The following is an 18,133-nucleotide window of genomic DNA, read 5'->3' as shown; positions in this document are numbered from 1 at the left end:
TAGAATCTAGTAATTATCAGATATCATGTACTAATAATCATGTACAATAGCAACTGGAAAAAATAAAAATCTTCTAACATACTGCTTACCACCTAACAGGTACAAATGTGGTACAAAATAAATGTCTGTAATTTTAAACCAAACAATATAAACTTACCTGAGCTGATCTGGTAATTGCAAAAATCACTATCCATCCTGTGGCAAATGTGTACAGCATGATTTACACAAACCTGTAAAATATTTGTAAAAATGTAGTTATAGGATATTCATATGACTAATTTTTAATCAATTTGTATTTTTCAAAGCTAACAAACCTGAGGTTTTAACAATAGCTGGTAACTGGTTAAAACAATCAAAGATTTTAAAGCATGGAATCTGTAAGATCTGGCAACTCCTGAATGTACATGGTGATAGCTGGTCACAGACCGCACACTGGACTCGTGATGCTCCAGTCTTTTTCCCCACCCAGAAATTATAATAAAAGAGAGAGAGGGGTGGCTAGAGGAAGGCAGTAAAACATTAAGACCTCAGGTTTGTTAGCTACGAAAAATACAAATTGATTAAAAATATGATATTGTTAGAATACAATAAAGTTTTGTACATACTTACCCGGCAGATATAAACTTAGCTTATGTCTCTGACGTCCGACAGAAATTCGAATTTCGCAGCACACGCTGCAGGTAGGTCAGGTGATCTACCCCCCTGCCGCTGGGTGGCAGGAATAGGAACCATTCCCGTTCTAGAACCAGATTTTCTCTTCCACCTGTCTCCTGAGGGGAGGCTGGGTGGGCCATTCATCGTATATATCTGCCGGGTAAGTATGTACAAAACTTTATTGTATTCTAACAATATCATTTTTGTACATGCAACTTCCCCGGCAGATATATACTTAGCTGATTGACACCCTTGGTGGTGGGTAAGAGACAACTATTTACTGAATAGACAGGTAAACAACATACGTTGTAGGTAATAAATAAATAAAACCTTGGTTCCTACTTGTTCAGGCGGAAGATTCCATGGATAATGCCTAGGAATCTACTTCGCCTCAAGAGCCTCAGCGAGGATGTGACCTATGGCTAAGAGTTCTTGTGGGTCTGTCGATGGGGTCTTATCCATTTACTCGACAGAGCCTCTTACATGACAATACACCTATGCCTAGTGGCATAATTAAGGAGCACAACACCGATCCCGATCACCTGATCCTAACACGAGGGTTAGTGCTTAAGTTGAAAAGAGTTATCCCCAAACTCCTTTCAAACAACCCAAAGAAAAAACACAACGTTAAATAAAATTTAACTCACTAGTTAAGGATCAGTATCGGCTCCCTATCCCAGCAATGTATCCGCAGACCACGTATCAACCAAGAGAGAAGGATCTCTCGTAGGTTATCTTGACATCCTTCGGATAATGGGAAGTCAACACAGAGTTTGCATCTCCCGTATGTGACAGCTAATATGTCCTTATGACATATTGTTAAGGAAGAACAAGAATTCGGAAAAGCTCGCACTTCATGCGCTTTTAATTCTCAGCTGTTTGAAGGAATCATCAATGCACTTATCAAGTGCTTAGGAGATCACATTGTCTCAAAGAAGGCCAGGGCGTTCTTTGATATAGATCTCTTCTGGGTGAAGCCTGGAGCCTGGCTAGCGCTTCGTGCCTGGCAGGAGCCTAGCGCCTGTCTAGCGCCTCGCGCCTGGCTGGAGCCTTGCGCCTGAATGGCGCCTAGAACCTGGCTGGAGCCTAGCGCCTGGATGGCGCCTGATTGGCTCCTCCCTCCTGGCTAGCGCCTCGCGCCTGGCTGGAGCCTTGCGTCTGGCTGGCGCCTGGAGCCTGGCAGAAGACTTCATGATTACTGTCTATGAGTCTGCATGCCTCAAGAGTTTCAGCGAGGTAGGGACCTATGACTGACAAACCCTTCTGGATCATGTCAATGGGGGCTAGCCCGCTTACACGACAGAGCCTTCTCGGATCGTGCCAATGGGGGCTGACCCACTTACATGGCAGAGCCTTACCTGTATCATATCAATGGGGACTAGCCCTCATACATGACAGAGCTTTAGGTTTCTCTTTACTGGAAGGAGCCTTGCGCCTGGATGGATCCTCAATCCTGACTGGAGCCTAGCCTTGAAGGAGCCTGGCACCTGGATGGCGCCTGGCTGGCTTCTAGAGCCTGGCTGGCTCCTCGCGCCTGGCTTGGCTCCTCCACACTTGCTGGAGCTTCGAGCTTGGAAGAGTCTCTAGGCTGTCTGGTGATGTCCACATCGGACACTCTTATATCTGTCTGATTTGTTCGCCTCTAGGTTGGAGGCCCGCTCCTTCTCAGTATCCGACCATGACAGAGTTCCTTGGAACTGTCCGCCTCTGGCGTTTTTCGCCTGTATTGGCATTTGGCGCCTGGCTGGCGCTACATTGTACGGAGTCCTGAACAACCACATAGTTTATCAGGAGACTGGAGAAGGGTGGAAGAAATTCTTCCCCTTTGAGCTTTTGGCCCCTGGCAAGGGGAGGTGATTGTAGTCAGCTACATCCAGTCGACGACAGGATATCTAACAATACGAGAGAGAAGAGTCTTCCTCCGAGGAGGATCCTTCGTGAATACTTCCTTTGCTAACGAGATCTCTTCTTACATGTTGATGAGGTTCCTCGTTACAGAATCTTCCCTATCCTTGCCCGAAGGAAGGGAAGGAGTCTGGAAGTCGAAGGAAACTCTGAGCTGAAATTGGGCGGAACCCTGATTTCTAGCTCTTATTGTATCCTTCTGAATACCTTCTGGGAAGCATTTCGAGCCCTCATCGCACCCCGAAGACTCTGTAGGCAAACGTTTAAACCATCTCTTCTTCTGTAGATGAAAATGTAAGTACCCTGCCTGGGCAACGAAACTTCTATCTGAAAGCGTTGCGTCAGGAATAGAGGGTTTTAGTTCTTTTGCCAGACATACTATGCTGGCAAGAACCCATTGCCGAGTCTCCATTGAATCTGATGCGAGATTCCAATGCACAAAAAAATGTTATTGTAATGATACAATTAAGTTTGTTCATACTTACCTGGCAGATATATATATAGCTGTATTTTTCCAAATCCGACAGAAATTTAAACACTTACGACACACGCAGTGGGAGTCAGGTGGTTAGTACCCATTCCCGCCGCTGGGAGGCGGGTATCAGGAATCATTCCCATTTTCTATTCATAATTTTTATTTCCACTGTCTCCTGAGGGGAGGTGGGTGGGTACTTGATTATATATATCTGCCAGGTAAGTATGAACAAACTTAATTGTATCATTACAATAACATTTTGTTCATGAAACTTACCTGTCAGATATATATATAGCTGAATCCCACCTTTGGTGGTGGGAGTAGACAGAATAGAAGATTTTAGGAAACATATATATGCAGATAATTGATATCTTGATTCCTTACCTGTTAGCATAGCTGACTTCGTGGTTACTGCCGCGTAAGTCTGCTTGTGCTACTAGAGTTGCCAGCGAGGTAGTAGGACCTATATAGCTGGTGCACTCCAGATGATCTTGTCAACAGGGGCGAGACCACGACGTGACTAGACCATATTGACCATACCATGAGGGCTAAGAAGTAAAATAAATATATATAAAAATATATATATCACCACCTGACCCACCTAGCCAAAGTTAAGGTGTGTTAACTAAGGCTTAAGAGTTAAGAAGTCACCGTTGTCGGCGACTCAACTACTAAATTAAGAGCTCTTCCTAACCATTTTTCTACAGGATAGGATGAGTGGTACTTCTTGCCCCCAAGATTGTGTCCGCAGACACGTATGGCCCATAGCGAGCAGCAGATCTCATATGCCATCTTCACATCTCGCAGGGAGTGTGAATTGAACACAGAGTTGCTTCGCTAAAACATGGTACTCAGGATGTTGCTGAGTAGCCATGCTCTATTGAAATGCTTCCGAGGCCGCGCCCTCACCTCGTGAGCATTCAAATCAAAAGATTTCAAATCTTTGCAAACACAAAGAAGGAGCTTTTTTTGAAAGAACTCCTTAACAATAAAGCCAGGGTGTTCTTCGATATGGGCAAGTCTGGTCTTTTCGGAACACTGCAGATTGTCCGTACGACTTCGACTTTCTTGAGTTTTATGTAGATAAAACTTGAGAGACCTGACAGGGCACAGGACTCTCTCTGGCTCCTGCCCACTAACTTGTGCCATCCTTGCTTCCAAGCTCCTGGCCCAAGGACAAAACGGGTTTTCCATTCTTAGGCCATAACGAAAAGCTTAGAGAGCACACCGCCTTGTGTTCTCTAAAGCCAAAACTTGTGACGATGGCTTAAAATCTCACTAACCCTCTTTGTCGTATCTAGGGTGGTTAGAAAAATGCCTTCCTGATCACATGCAAGAAGTTAACAGGTAGGAGATGTTCGAACGCTTTGACATCAAGAACTTTCAGACTATGTCTAAGTTCCATATTGAAAGCTTCGATCTGGACATGCACAGTCAGTCCGTCTGTACTAACGTCAGGTGACCGACCAGTTGACCAGTCAGACGAATCAAGGACAGCAAGGCTGTACCCTGAAGACCATAAGGCACTATTCTTCGCTGAAGGATGAGTGTTTGGACTGCCTGGGCGATTCAAGCTAAGCAAACCCTTGGGGGGTGTATCAACGCAACCAACGTCGTTAGAGAATCAACTCCTGAGCCACTCCTGACTCGAGCTTCTGGTGCCAGGAGAAAGGAGCGAGGAGCAAAAAGGCGATTCAGTCCCGAAGGACAAATGCCTGACAGTCCAACCTGGTCTCATGTTAAACGATCATCGGGGGTGTATAAACGCAAACCGACTTCGTCAACAAGAACTCAGGGCTACTATATGTCTCCTGATCTCGCACGAGTGTCTGACTCGAGAAAACAGGGTGAGACAAAAAGTAGATGGTGAGCGAGTTTCGAGATTTCACAAAACTCAAAGATCGTGAAGGGCTTTGTTGTTTGACAGAAGCAAATCTCTGAGCCCAAGGCCGTCAAACAACATATTTGCGTATTCTTTAATAGTTGTGACTGCAGCTTATCCATTCTTCAAACGGAAAGGGAAGACTGCAATCTTATGCTGTCAATCATCCGATAGTCTGAACGTAGTCAGACTCAGAGCGGAGAGGTTATAGGTACTTTCGTGTTTAAAGGAGACCGACTCTCTCGGAAAAGGTCCTTGGAAGGACGTGACCTCTGTGAATCTAGGGTCTTGAAGGCCAACATGGGGCGATTATTAGCGTCATTGTCGCTCCCTGTGATGATATAAATCATCTTATTACATTTCCTAAGTGATTGAAAAAGGGGAAAAGAGACTAAACATCCATCCCCGTTCAATATCATAGGATGGCGTTTAATGTTACCGCTCCCGGATCGAGAAAAAGGGAGCAGAGAAGAAGAAGCCTCTTCGTCCTCAACCTAGCGAAGAGATGAATGAAAGGACGTCCCTAAAGTCTCCACAACCTCTCAACATACTTCTAAAGAAAGATTCCACTCGAAAGTCAGTAGTTGCTGCCTTCGATCGAGACGATTCGAACGGACTTTTTGCAATCCTGTAACGAACCTCTAGAGGATCGTTCCATTCTACGCCTGTTGTTATAATAGGCTCTTTCTCGTAAACCCGAAACCGGGACCGAGAGAAGATACTCCTAAGATATGAGAGAGCTGTGGAAGATCAGAGTTGATATGGACCATGGTTCCAAAAACTCGTTTCGAGGACTGGAGGGACGACTGAATTGCTTCCACTTCTTTCAGATTATGATCCAGGACATCTGAAACCCTCTCCAGATGTCCGGCACCTTCTTTCTATCACCTCAAGAGATACTTAACGCACCGAGAGATGTTCAGAATCATTCCTAGATCTTTAATAAAATTTCAGTTTCCCGGTAGGAAAAAACTGTAGAGGTCTGAATTGCAGTCTATTCAGGGAAACAAACTTCTTTAGGAAGGAAATGGTCCCCAGCAAAGCTCATCCATTCCCTCACACAGTATGTTTACTTCCCTAATAAGGCTGCGCTTTGCCTAAGCAAGAGAGCATATAATAGTGCAATGTGTGGTAGACCTCGTAGTCCTATACCGTGCGGTAACGAGCACCGAAAGGAGTAAGATATCTCTGTAGAAACATATTAAGGCCAAACGAATGCAATGTTTATTCATTCATGTAAGAAATCCCTCAATCTTAGCTAAAAGTCCGTGATTGTAGGGCAGTAGATACAGTTCGTCAGTCAATCCGCAGGCAGAGAGAGAGGACGTAACTGCCAGCACAGAGATACGGTTAGTCAGTCAATCCCGCAGGAGAGAGAGAACTAACCTACAGCGCAAATAGACATGCGACGAGTTGGTACTGGCTCGTTTGGAACTGGAGGAGAGGAGTCAGAGGACAGTGACAGCAGCAGCTTACGATCGTCCGTCATCGTCGTCTCTTAACTTTATGCCTGGGTTGCCAGCTACCCTATTCTATGAAGAAAAAGGTCCGTTATTTTTAGCATAGACTCTCAAGCTGGTATATTTAAGCGAAACAGAAAACGCTAAATATACAGATGCGTTTGTGTCGTCAGAACACTACCATACAACGTAAAAGATAAATCGGAAACTCTGGAAGGCTGCAGGGAGTAACGATTAAATGTCCTTAAAATGGACCATAGACTCTCGGTTGCCATCCGAAGAGGTACTACAGCAAGCGTATATGACTTGAACCAACCAGAAATATAAAATAACGCAAGGCAAAAATATGAAATTAAATCACAATAAAGTTTGTTCATACTTACCTGGCAGACATATATATAGCTGAATTCGGAAATACAGCTACATACATATCTGACAGGCAAGTTTCATGAACAAAACTTAGGAGAATCGAAGCAGTCAGCTCAAGCTTCTTATGTTATTGGACATAAGCGTTCATTGACGTAGTCTACAAGTCTATTTCTTGTACGAGTCTGCGAATGACGAATGAGAGCTCTTCCGAATCTTGTCAATAAGAGCTTATTCGCTTACGCAATATCAAGTTAATGAGATGTTGTCAATGAGAACTAACCCATTTACGGGACAAAGAGATATTTTGTCAATGAGGGATACCCACTTACTTGACAAAACGATAGTATATTGTCAATGGGGGAAAGTCACTGAATTGACAAAACGTAATCCAGGAAGTCGAGCATTTTATTTTCCGATTCCTGTCTCAAACGAGGAAGGGCAAGAATCATGTTAAGAGACTGGGCTTACGTCAGGTAGAACGACGATGTTCAATTCGGCAGCGTAGTCCCGACTAGGAAACTAACAAAATCTATCATCTGAAAAGCCCTTTCAGATGGGCTAAAAAGCTGGCAAAATTATCCTGGGAAGAGGAGAAACTCTCCAACCAGCTTCCTCTCCCGTATCACAACTATGCCTGCTAAAGCTTAAAATTTATTATTGCAGTATGGCAAAGGCAGTCCTGTCTTGCGCTTTCTGAAGAGCGTACTTTTGATGAGTGCCTTTGCAAGAATCCTACTGAACGTTGCCGAGAGTCCTGACGTGCAGGACATCGAGCCTTTATAACCCGTAACTGCCTTATCGCAAAGTCTTGACTGCGGTAGTGGCAACTTAAATTTATTGGCAGAATGGCAAAGCTTGCGGTAGAGCAAACGAGAACTTCCCTTGAGCTTTCCTTAACTCCATCCACCTATGCGAAAAGCAATATTAATTGACAGAGACCTCTTGAACTCACGAAACCCGATGTCTTGCTGGGTTTCGAAGAAGAAGTTGTCTGTTCACTTTAAGCTTACTCCGAAGCACTGCCTATTCACATTCTTTGCAGGTGAGTAGAAGGTATCATCGAAGGTAGATGGTAAAAATTCTTTAAGCCCAAATCTGAAACAAGAGCTTGAAGAGTTCAACGAAACGTTCAGCCAGGCGACACACCTGGCGTGCGCTGGTGCACGCTCGGCGTCCACTGGAGCGCGCTCGGCGTCCACTGGAGGGCGCTCGGCGTCCATTGGAGCGCGCTCGGCGTCCACTGGCGCGCACGCTCGGCGTCCACTGGCGCGCGCTGGCGTGCACCCGCGCTCCCCGGCTTGGGCTTGTCCGTCTTCTCAAAAGCTTACTGCTACTATGACTTCTTTACGTATTTCTCGGTGGAAAGACGGACACGAGTTCAGGCGACCTTCGCCTTCTTACTTCTCACTGAAACGCATAACGAGAGAGAGAGAGAGAGAGAGAGAGGACGTGAAGCGTCCTCTTCTATAAAGCTTCTATTCAGAGGGCGCGAGTCCCTCCGAAAGCTCCAACCCCTGCGCGTAGGAGGACGCTTCGGAGGACGAGAAGCAATCCTTCAGGATTCGTGCACGTGCACGCACTTAGGCAGTCTGGGGATTTTCATCAGAAACTGCCGAAGGCACGCCAGATCGGTGGGGGTTCCTCGTAACCCTCCTTCGGCTTTCGACATGCTCTCTCCCTCGTTCTGGGAGTCAAGCAGAGGTCCCGGCTAGAGGCGAAACGAGGCCGATCTGACGCACCCTCCACTACACAAGGGGTATCACTGCACTTCTGCACTTCACTTTTACTCTCTAAAGCAAGCACTTTCGACTTCTAAGTTACGAATCGAAGGAGTATCAGAGAAAGGGCAATTTCTCTACAGACACTGCTTAGGGCCCGAAGGCAACACTGCAGGGTTAGGAGTAACAATTACAGAAGTAGCACTTCACAGCAATGAAGGAGAGCGAGCACCTCTTGTAGACATATACATAGCCCGTAGGCCATACTACAGGGTTATGCAAAATAAAGTCTACAGGAAGGTTAGCAGGTTCACTACCCTGACTTTTGTTACTGATTAATTGCGTACATACGAATCATACGTCTTCCTTACGGAATTAGACATGTTTACTGATTAATTGCGTACATACGAATCACACGTCTTCCTTACGGAATAGACAAAGTCTCACACTCCTTACATGACAAATCTCAACAAAGAAGCAAGACCCATACCCCTCGTACATACCAAGTGCGAATCTACCGAAGCTTTCGGTAGCCACCCCCTATCTTTGCAGACAACCCCGTCTGAAACTAGCCTAACTAGATTCAGATATTTTATGCAAAAATGAATCAAATTCAAATCAATTTAAGATAGCGTATGCCTAGCCACAAATCCAAGTGAATAAATCAAAAGACAATTAGGATACTTAGCGGCAATGAAGTTTCCAAAATCCTAAGACGGAGGTACTGAAAACATGTGTTTCAGCACCGGCGACAGAAAAATTATGATAGAAATGGGAATGATTCCTGATACCCGCCTCCCAGCGGCGGGAATGGGTACTAACCACCTGACTCCCACTGCGTGTGTCGTAAGTGTTTAAATTTCTGTCGGATTCGGAAAAATACAGCTATATATATATCTGACAGGTAAGTTTCATGAACAAATTCATTTGTCTTCTTGGTCGTTTAAGGCTAAGAGAAACAAAGAATTCCTTCATAAACTTTCTCAAAGAAGTTTGATGAGGAGCAGTTCCATTTGTCGGAACACGGAAATCTGTGGGCCACAAAAGATCCCATTCGAAGTACATGATATCCTACTCTTGTCGTATTGTGGTATCGTATAAGATCCACGAAGATCTTAATCCTCTGTTATCTAATAATTCCCCTTGTAGAGACAGAGTATAGCCTTTTTACTGCGTTCTTTGATAGCAGATATATACCTAGGTGATTCTTCCCTCTGAAAGTGAAGAAAAATCCTCGCTATGTGGTTCACAGAGGTATCGGAAGAGGACAGTTTCCATATTCCATCTAGCACGATCTGCAGCAATTCTATGTCTTAGCCATGACTATTGTCATTTACCTTGAAAAATCCTCTCATTCATGTCCACTTCTGGTCAGTCTGCGCCGGACAGACTCCGAGTGGAGAGGTTTTTCAGGACTATTTATAATAGATTCTGATAGAATATCCAGATACTCTTGGAAAAGCCTAACGAAACATGCTGTGAGAAGAACGTGACTTCTGTGAATCCAACCTCTCTAAGGCCAAAATGAGGCATTCATCCTCTCTTCCTTTGACTCCCATTTATCTTAATATCTGTTAAGAATTTATAACTAGGGGAAAAAAAAAAGACTAAAGTTTATTCCCCTTCTTTACATTAAAGATGTCGTATATTGCTACCTCTCTTGGTTCAAGGAAAAGGAAGCAGTCTATAGGAAGCCTGTTCGTCTTCTACCTTGCGAAAAGATCTATGAAGAAGACTTTCCGCAGGTTCTCACAACTCTTTTCAATAAATGTTAGACATACGTTAACAGTTATTATCTTTCGATCGAAAAGGTTCTCACGGACATGCAAAAATCTTGCATCGAACCTCTTAAGGATCGTTACGTTCCGTGTCTGTTCCCAAATAGGTTCTCTTTTGTTAACGCGAACAGGGGCGAAAAAAAGAGATTCTCGATGCTCTTTGCGATATGAGAGAGTCGTGGAATTGTCCTAAGTGATTAAAATAAATTATTTCATCATTCCTTGTAAGCGACCCCTTTCCGATTAAATGGGTAACGAAATCAGGAACGAATCTTGCTGTTACCGAGCCTGCTGTCCGAGAGGCTACTGGACTCTTAGGTTAATAACTCGCTAAAACGAGAAAATATCTTGAGCGCCAGGCTGGCGCTTCCTTCTAGTTCTTTTTAGGTTATGTGCCAGAACATCTGTGCCTTTATGGTACCCGACATCCTTCACATGTTAATTCCGTTCTTAGTAGGAAAAAACTTTTATATACGTAGTATAGTCCATTCAGGGAAACAACTTCTGCCACTAAGAGAATGTTTCCCATCCGACTCACCCATCTTCTCTTGAGCAATATCCGATTCTAAAAAGGTTGTGTGCGTTTCTCGAAAGGATGAGAGAATTATATTATATCGTGCTCTGCCGTATTAGAATCCTTTATAATACTGTCACATTGTGGTAAACAGCATTAATCTAGGAAACCTTTGTAAGGATACTAGGAATTCTGTAGTTAACCTCGATATGTGCATAAGACTTGACCATACCGTAGTCTTAAAGTGAATTCTCTACTATATTCATCTTCTCACTAAGCATGTACTCTAATAAGCCATGCTTTTGTATGCATGAGAGCATTATATAATATAGACTTCCGCTGCGTTAGAATCCTTTAATAATGTTACCTACGGTAAACAGCATTGAAATGTTGTAATATCTTTCTTATTGAAAGCTTCTTAGCAAAAGGCAGACAATATTTTATTTATGTTTGCTTAACTATCCCCTCAATCCGAGGCTAAAGCCGCGATTGTAGGGGAGAGACACGGTTAGTTATTCCATCCCGCAGGAGAGAGACATGTAACCGACCACTCATGACCGACACCTACATGGTACTGCGTTGGTCTAAGTTCTAACTTCTAACTCTAAGCGATAGCAGTCTCCGTTAGCCGTCTGGCCTTACTCTTCCAGAGTTGCCAGCTACTCCATTTAATAAAGGAATCTTATAAAATTATTATCGAACTTCAGGAAGTTCTTATTAATGCATATTTAAGCGAAACAAGACTTCGATAAATCTAGAAGCTAAGTAGGTGTTATCTTAACAATCCCTTTAAGCGTAGTCCTTCCTAGGAAATTCCTGGAAGGATACTGGTAATTGAGTTGCTCAGCAAAGAAGTAACTACGGTATGTGCTTATGATTTGCCGTATCGTATTCTCATACAGCAGATACTCTACTACCTTCTTTCCCTGCCGAGGCAGATAGAGAAAGGAAAAATGATATTGTCATGTTACAATAAAGTTTTATACATACTTACCTGACAGATATATACTTAGCTATAGACTCCGTCGTCTCCGACAGAATTTCAAATTTCGCGGCACACGCTACCGGTAGGTCAGGTGATCTACCGCCCTGCCCTGGGTGGCAGGACTAGGAACCATTCCCGTTTTCTAATCAGAATTCTTCTCTTCCACCTGTCTCCTGCGGGGAGGCTGGGTGGGCCATTAATCGTATATATCTGTCAGGTAAGTATATATAAAACTTTATTGTAACATGACAATATCATTTTTATACATTCAACTTCCCTGCCAGATATATACTTAGCTGATTAGCACCCATTGGTGGTGGGTAAGAGACAGCTAACTACTGAAATAGACAGGTAAACAACATATGTTGTAGGTATTAATAAACCTTGGTTCCTACCTTATTAGGCTGAAGACTTCGCGGCTACTGCCTTGGAGTCTGCTTAGCCTCAAGAGCCTCAGCGAGATATTGATCTATGGCTAAGAGTTCTTGTGGGTCTGCCAATGGGGTCTTATCCACTTACTCGGCAGAGCCTAAAGGCCTTTGTCATTGGGTGCTATTCCACTAACATGACAATACACCTTGTTCAAGGAGCACAACACCGATCCCGATCACCTGATCCTAACATCCATGTTAGTTCTAAGATTGCAAGGAGTTATCCCCGAACTCCTTACAAACAACCAAAAACTCGAAACATAATTACACTTTCATTACAAAATATAAAAAAAAAAAAAAAAAAAAAAAAAAATTTTGTACTCCCCTACTAGCCATACAACTGAGCCCTTGATCCCCTACCAGCAATGACACTATGCTCCCGTGCGACATCAGTGAGCTTGCTAATAGAAACCAAGCACATATCTGACAAGAGGGTTTATGTACGATAAAACACAATATTTTAAGGATCAGTCTTTGCTCCAAGACCAGCACTGTATCGCTGATACAAATGGACCTAGCGAGAAGCACTTCTCATAGGTCACTCTCACATCCTTCAGATAATGAGATGCAAACACTGAATTGCACCTCCAATATGTAGTCTCAATGATATTTTTTAGTAGAGATATTCTTTTGGAACGCCAGGACGTTGCTACTGCTCTCACCTCATGGGTCTTGACCTTTAGAAGACCGAAGGATTCCTCTGAGCAGTTCTTGTGAGCGTCCGTAATTACGCTCCTCACAAAGAAAGCCAAGGCGTTCTTGGACATGAGTCTTTTGGGGTTCTTCACCGCACACCAAAGACCTTGTTGACAAGCTCTATCTGTCTCTTCCTCTCTAAATAATATTTAAGAGCTCTCACTGGACAGAGAGACCTCTCCTATCTCTCTGCCTACGAGGTTAGATAGGCCTTTTACCTCAAAACTTCTGGGCCACGGTTTTTGACGGGTTTTCGTTCTTTGCCAGAAACATTGTCTGGAAAGAACAGATGGCAGCATCTCCTTTGAACCCCAACTGTGGAATCTAGAGCGTGCAATTCGCTCGTCCTCTTGGCTGTAGCGAGAGACACCAGGAATAAGCATTCCTAGTGACGTCGCGGAAGGAAGCCAGATGTAAAGGCTCGAATTTATCGGATGAAAGGAATTTCAGTACCACGTCTAGATTCCAACTAGGTGTTCTAGGAGTAGCTGCCTTTGAAGTTTCAAAGGATCTAATTAGATCGTGTAGATCTTTGTTGCTTGCAATATCTAACCCTCGATTCCTAAATACTGAAGACAGCATGCTTCTGTATCCTTTTATTGTTGAGACAGAAAGGTGTGATTCCTCTCTCAGAAAGAGGAGGAAATCGGCAATATTCACTATAGAGGTACTGGAGGAGGACAGCTTCTGACTCTTACACCATCTCCTAAAGACTTCCCACTTTGATTGGTATACTCTTCTCGTCGAAGCTCTGCGGGCTCTAGCGATAGAGCCCGCAGCCTTGCGAGAAAAGCCCCTCGCTCTGACAAGTCTTTCGATAGTTCGAAAGGCAGTCAGAGCGAGACCTGGGAGGTTGTGATGAAACCTCTCGAAGTGGGGTTGTCTGAGTAGATCGGTCTGTTTGGAAGAGATCTGGGGAAGTCCACTATCCACTCCAGTACCTCTGTGAACCATTCCTGTGCTGGCCAAAAATGGGGCTATAGCGTCAACTTCGTGTTCTTCGAAGCTACGAACTTCCTGAGCACTTCCCCCAGGATCTTGAACGGGGGAAAGGCGTATGCGTCCACACCGACCAATCCAGGAGAAACGCGTCTATTGCGAAGGCTCTCGGATCTTCCACTAGAGAGCAAAAAGATCTCTATTCTTTTGGAGAGGAACGTCGCAAACAGGTCTATGTGAGGTTCTCCCCCACAGGGACCAAAGACTTCGACACACTTCTTCGTGTAGAGTCCATTCTGTGGGAAGGACCTGATTCCTCCTGCTCAGTCTGTCCGCTCTCACATTCTTGATGCCTTGAACAAATCTTGTGAGGAGAGTTATGCCTCTTTCTTCTGTCCAGGTTAACAGGTGTCTTGTTAACTGAAAGAGGGAGAAAGAGTGCGTGCCTCCTTGCTTGCGTATGTAAGCCAGAGCCGTGGTGTTGTCCGAGTTTATCTGTATCACCTCGCCTCTGACTATCTCTTCGAAGAACTTTTAAGGCTAGGTGTATGGCCACTAGTTCCTTGCAATTGATGTGCCAGGACACCTGTTCCTTTGTCCAGGTGCCTGACACCTCCCTTGCTCCTAACGTCGCTCCCCATCCCGACTCCGAAGCGTCGGTATATAACACTTGGTCTTGGTTCTGCAGGGCAAGCCGATACGCCTTCGTTCTTTTGAAGAGGGAGGATCCACACTTCAATGATCCTTTACCTCTTGTGGAAGCGGGAAGATGTCCGAGAGTTGTCCCGTCTTCCAACTCCACACCCCTTTCAGGAAAAACTGAAGAGGGCGAAGGTGAAGCCTCCCAGAGAGAAGAACGTTTCTAGTGAGGACAGAGTCCCTAAGAGGCTCAGATAATCCCTCGCTGAACTGCTCTTTCTCTCAAGAAGCTCGAGATTTTCGACAAACCTCGAGTGATTCTTTCTCGCGAAGAAATACTCGAAAACCCGAGAATCCATCTGAATCCCCAGATAGACCAAGCTCTGGCTGGGGATCAGCTGCGACTTCTCGAGGTTCACGAGTAATCCCAGCGATTCTATCATGTTCCTTGTTACTGATAAGTCCTCCAAGCACTGAATCTCCGACTTGGCCCTGATCAGCCAGTCGTCTAAGTAGAGGGAGATGTTTATTCCCTCTAGGTGAAGCCATCTTGCCACATTCGCCATCAGGTGGTGAATACTTGCGGAGCTGTAGACAGACGAAGCACAGAGCCCTGAATGAAAGATCTTGTCTCCTATTACAAAACGAAGATATTTCTTTGACAAATGGTGAATGGGAACGTGGAAATATGCGTCTTGCAAGTCCAGAGAGACCATCCAATCTCCTGGACGAAGAGCCGACATTACTGAGGCGGACGTTTCCATGCGAAACTTCTTTTTCTGAACAAAGCGATTCAGAGCGCTTACGTCCAGAACTGGTCTCCACCCCCCCGATGCCTTTGGTACTAGAAAAAAGGCGATTGTAAAATCCCGGGGAGTGTGGATCCTGCACAAGTTCGATGGCCTCTTTTTCCCACATTTGTTCCACCATTTGAAGGAGAGTCTTTCTCATTTCCGGGTCTCTGTACCTCGCTGACAGTTCCCGAGGCGTAGATGTTAGGGGAGGGCTGTTCTCGAAGGGGATTACATATCCCTTCTTTAGGACCGACCACTGACCAAGGGTCGGCTCCCCTTTTTTGCCCATACTCCTGCAAAGTTCAGGAGTCTGGCGCCCACTGGTGCTTGAAGAGCAACAAGTCATTTGGATTTCTTGAAGGGCCTAAAGGAAGACCTCCCTCTCTTATCAGAGCTCTTCTTTCTGGCAGGGGGACGAGCCGCTGTAACCTCCACGAAAGGGCTGCTGAGGAGGACGAGAGTCCCTTCTTAATCGCCGACACTACAGGGCGTCCTTTCTTGGACGTTTGTGTTAGTAGGTCTTGTGTCGCCTTCTCAGTTAGCGAGCGAGATATATCCTTCACTAACTGAGAAGGAAACAGATGATCCGATAGAGGGGCGAACAATAAAGCAGTCCTCTGGCTCGGAGAAACCCCTTTCGATAATAGGGATCCATATACTGATCTCTTTCAGGAGACCAGCACCAAAAAGGGAAGCCACTTCACCCGAACCGTCTTGTACTGCCTTGTCATGCAAGACAGGACGCTATGGGAGAATCTCTGGGTTTTTTAAGAAACTCGGATCGGATTTTAGATTTGTTGGCCAGAAACTCCGAGTGACCAATCCAGAAAGTTGAACACTCTAAAGTGACAAAAAGTCCCTTAGAAAGTGGTTCAAACTCTGAAGTGCTCCACGTCGCTCTGACCGATCCTAAGGAGTGACGTCTAGAGGCCTCCACTAAATTGGAAAAGTCCGCATCTGCAGAGGCAGGTAGAGAAAGACCCATAGTCTCTCCTGTCCCATACCAAATACCTCTCTTTCCATGTAGTTTGGAAGGAGGCATGCAGAATACCGTCTTCCTAACTCCTTCTTCTGTCCATCCAAGAATCTAAAGAATGGAGTGCCTTCTTCATCGATATAGCAGGCTTCATTTTCAAAAAGGCCGAAGATTTTGCCGTAGCCGAGCTCGAAAAGAGAGAACGAGGAGAAGGAGACCGCCGGACTAAGAGAATCTCCAAATTCTTGAAGCAATAATGAGGCTAAGACTTTATAACTCGATAGTCCCTCATTAGCAGGAGGTTCGTCATCAGACAACTCGTCTAACCCTCGATCAGACGAAGGAGAAAGTTCACGTTTGGAGGGAGAGTCCTTCCAAGACCTCCTATGCTCTGAAGGAGAGGAGCTCCTATTTGGAGAAGAGTCATAAACTCCAGGAACGAGATCCTCCGACTCCTGCCTCCTGGCTCTTGACTCATTGCCTCCTGACCTAGACTCCTGCCTCCTGACTCCGGACTCCTGACTCCTGCCATCCTGACTCCTGCCTCTTGCTCGGCTCCTGGCTCCTGCTCTTGATCCTGACTCTGCCTCTGCCTCCTGGCTCTTGCCTCCTGGCTCCTGCCTCCTGCCTGGATGCCTCCACACTGCTGGCTCTGGGCTCCTGCCTCCTGGTTGACTCCTCACTCCTGGCTCTTGGCTCCTGCCTCCTGGGTGACTCCTCACTCCTGGCCGGTGCCAGACGTCTGATCGGTTCATCCAGGTTCGTACAGGCAACCTCACCTCGAGTAGGAGTATCGATCCTGGCGGCAGATACCTCCATACGTCTGGAGGATCTTTTGATCGGAAGGGAAGAGTCTTTCCTTCTAGGAGGCTCCTTTGACAGAACTCCTACAAAAGACGAAATCTGCTCTTGCATCGCCATCATGAATCTCTTCGTAGCCTCCTCTTTATCCTCTTCGGGAGGAGGGGAAGGAGAGGGGAGAGTCCATAGCCTCCACCTCCTGCCTCCTTCTCACTCTTGGTTGAAAGAATGGCTCTTCTTGCCTTCTTCACTCCCGAGAGACTCATCAGGGAAGTTTTCTGGGTCTCGAATCAATAGTCGGAGCCTTCCAACTCCTCTTGAGTGGCCGAGATCAATCTGAATCTCTCCCAATCACGTCTCGGAGATGAAGATCCCGACGACGAAAAACACTCACGCAGGACGCTTTTACAATAGCGATCCTTGGCAGTCTGGGGTGTCACAGAAACCGCCGAAGGGACACCTGATCGGTGGGGATTCTCCACAACCTCCTTTCGGTTTTCGACATTCCTTCTCCTCTGGGCATGTGAGCTTGGAAGATTGAATTGAATATAGGATTTAGGCATTAAGCCAAGCACTGGGGCATCAAAGGCCATTCAGCGCTGAGGTTGGAAGAGGTCTAGACCTAGGAGCGTTGCTGAGCCGACCAGATGCCCCCTCCACTACACTGGGGACACTCATATCACTGTCCAACTGAATAATCACTAGCCTTACCTTGTATGGCAGCCATTTTGTTTTCCATCAACTTGAAGGCTGCTTTTAGATCCGCAAGTTCTTTTGCTGGATCTACAGGTCTGCAATAGGAGAAGGGGCTGCAATGGAAGGAGAAGTAGCAATACTTACCCTTGGGAAGATCCAAGCTAGGAATTAGTTCAGATCTAGAACTACTTAAACTTCTATAAGAAGCCTTCCTCACTCTTTCTCTCTAACTAAACTTTTTTAAATAATTAGTTAGATTCTTGCCATTCGTTCTCACTCAAGTTCTCACATTCCTTACAAGTATTAGTAAAAGAACATTCATACTCCCTGCAACCCTTGCATACCGTGTGAGGGTCTACCGAAGCTTTCGGCAACCTCACCTTACAGCCTACATTCACACAACGTCTCACAACCATTCCAG

General features: G+C 45.3%; 1 protein-coding gene across 1 annotated transcript in view; it reads right to left on the bottom strand.

The window, feature by feature from the left end:
- LOC135198503 (uncharacterized) overlaps positions 1-18,133 on the bottom strand; it is a 143,641-nt gene that overhangs the window by 86,650 nt on the left and 38,858 nt on the right. The window contains exon 2 of the mRNA XM_064226125.1: positions 158-230. Coding sequence (XP_064082195.1) covers positions 158-217 — 60 coding nt within the window. The 5' untranslated portion in view covers positions 218-230. The remainder of the gene's footprint in view (positions 1-157; positions 231-18,133) is intronic.

This window comes from Macrobrachium nipponense, chromosome 23 (genome assembly GCF_015104395.2).
Source record: "Macrobrachium nipponense isolate FS-2020 chromosome 23, ASM1510439v2, whole genome shotgun sequence".
Classification (NCBI taxonomy): domain Eukaryota; kingdom Metazoa; phylum Arthropoda; class Malacostraca; order Decapoda; family Palaemonidae; genus Macrobrachium; species Macrobrachium nipponense.
The sequence above is the reverse complement of the archived record's forward strand: the minus strand, read 5'-3'. Positions and strand labels throughout refer to the sequence as shown.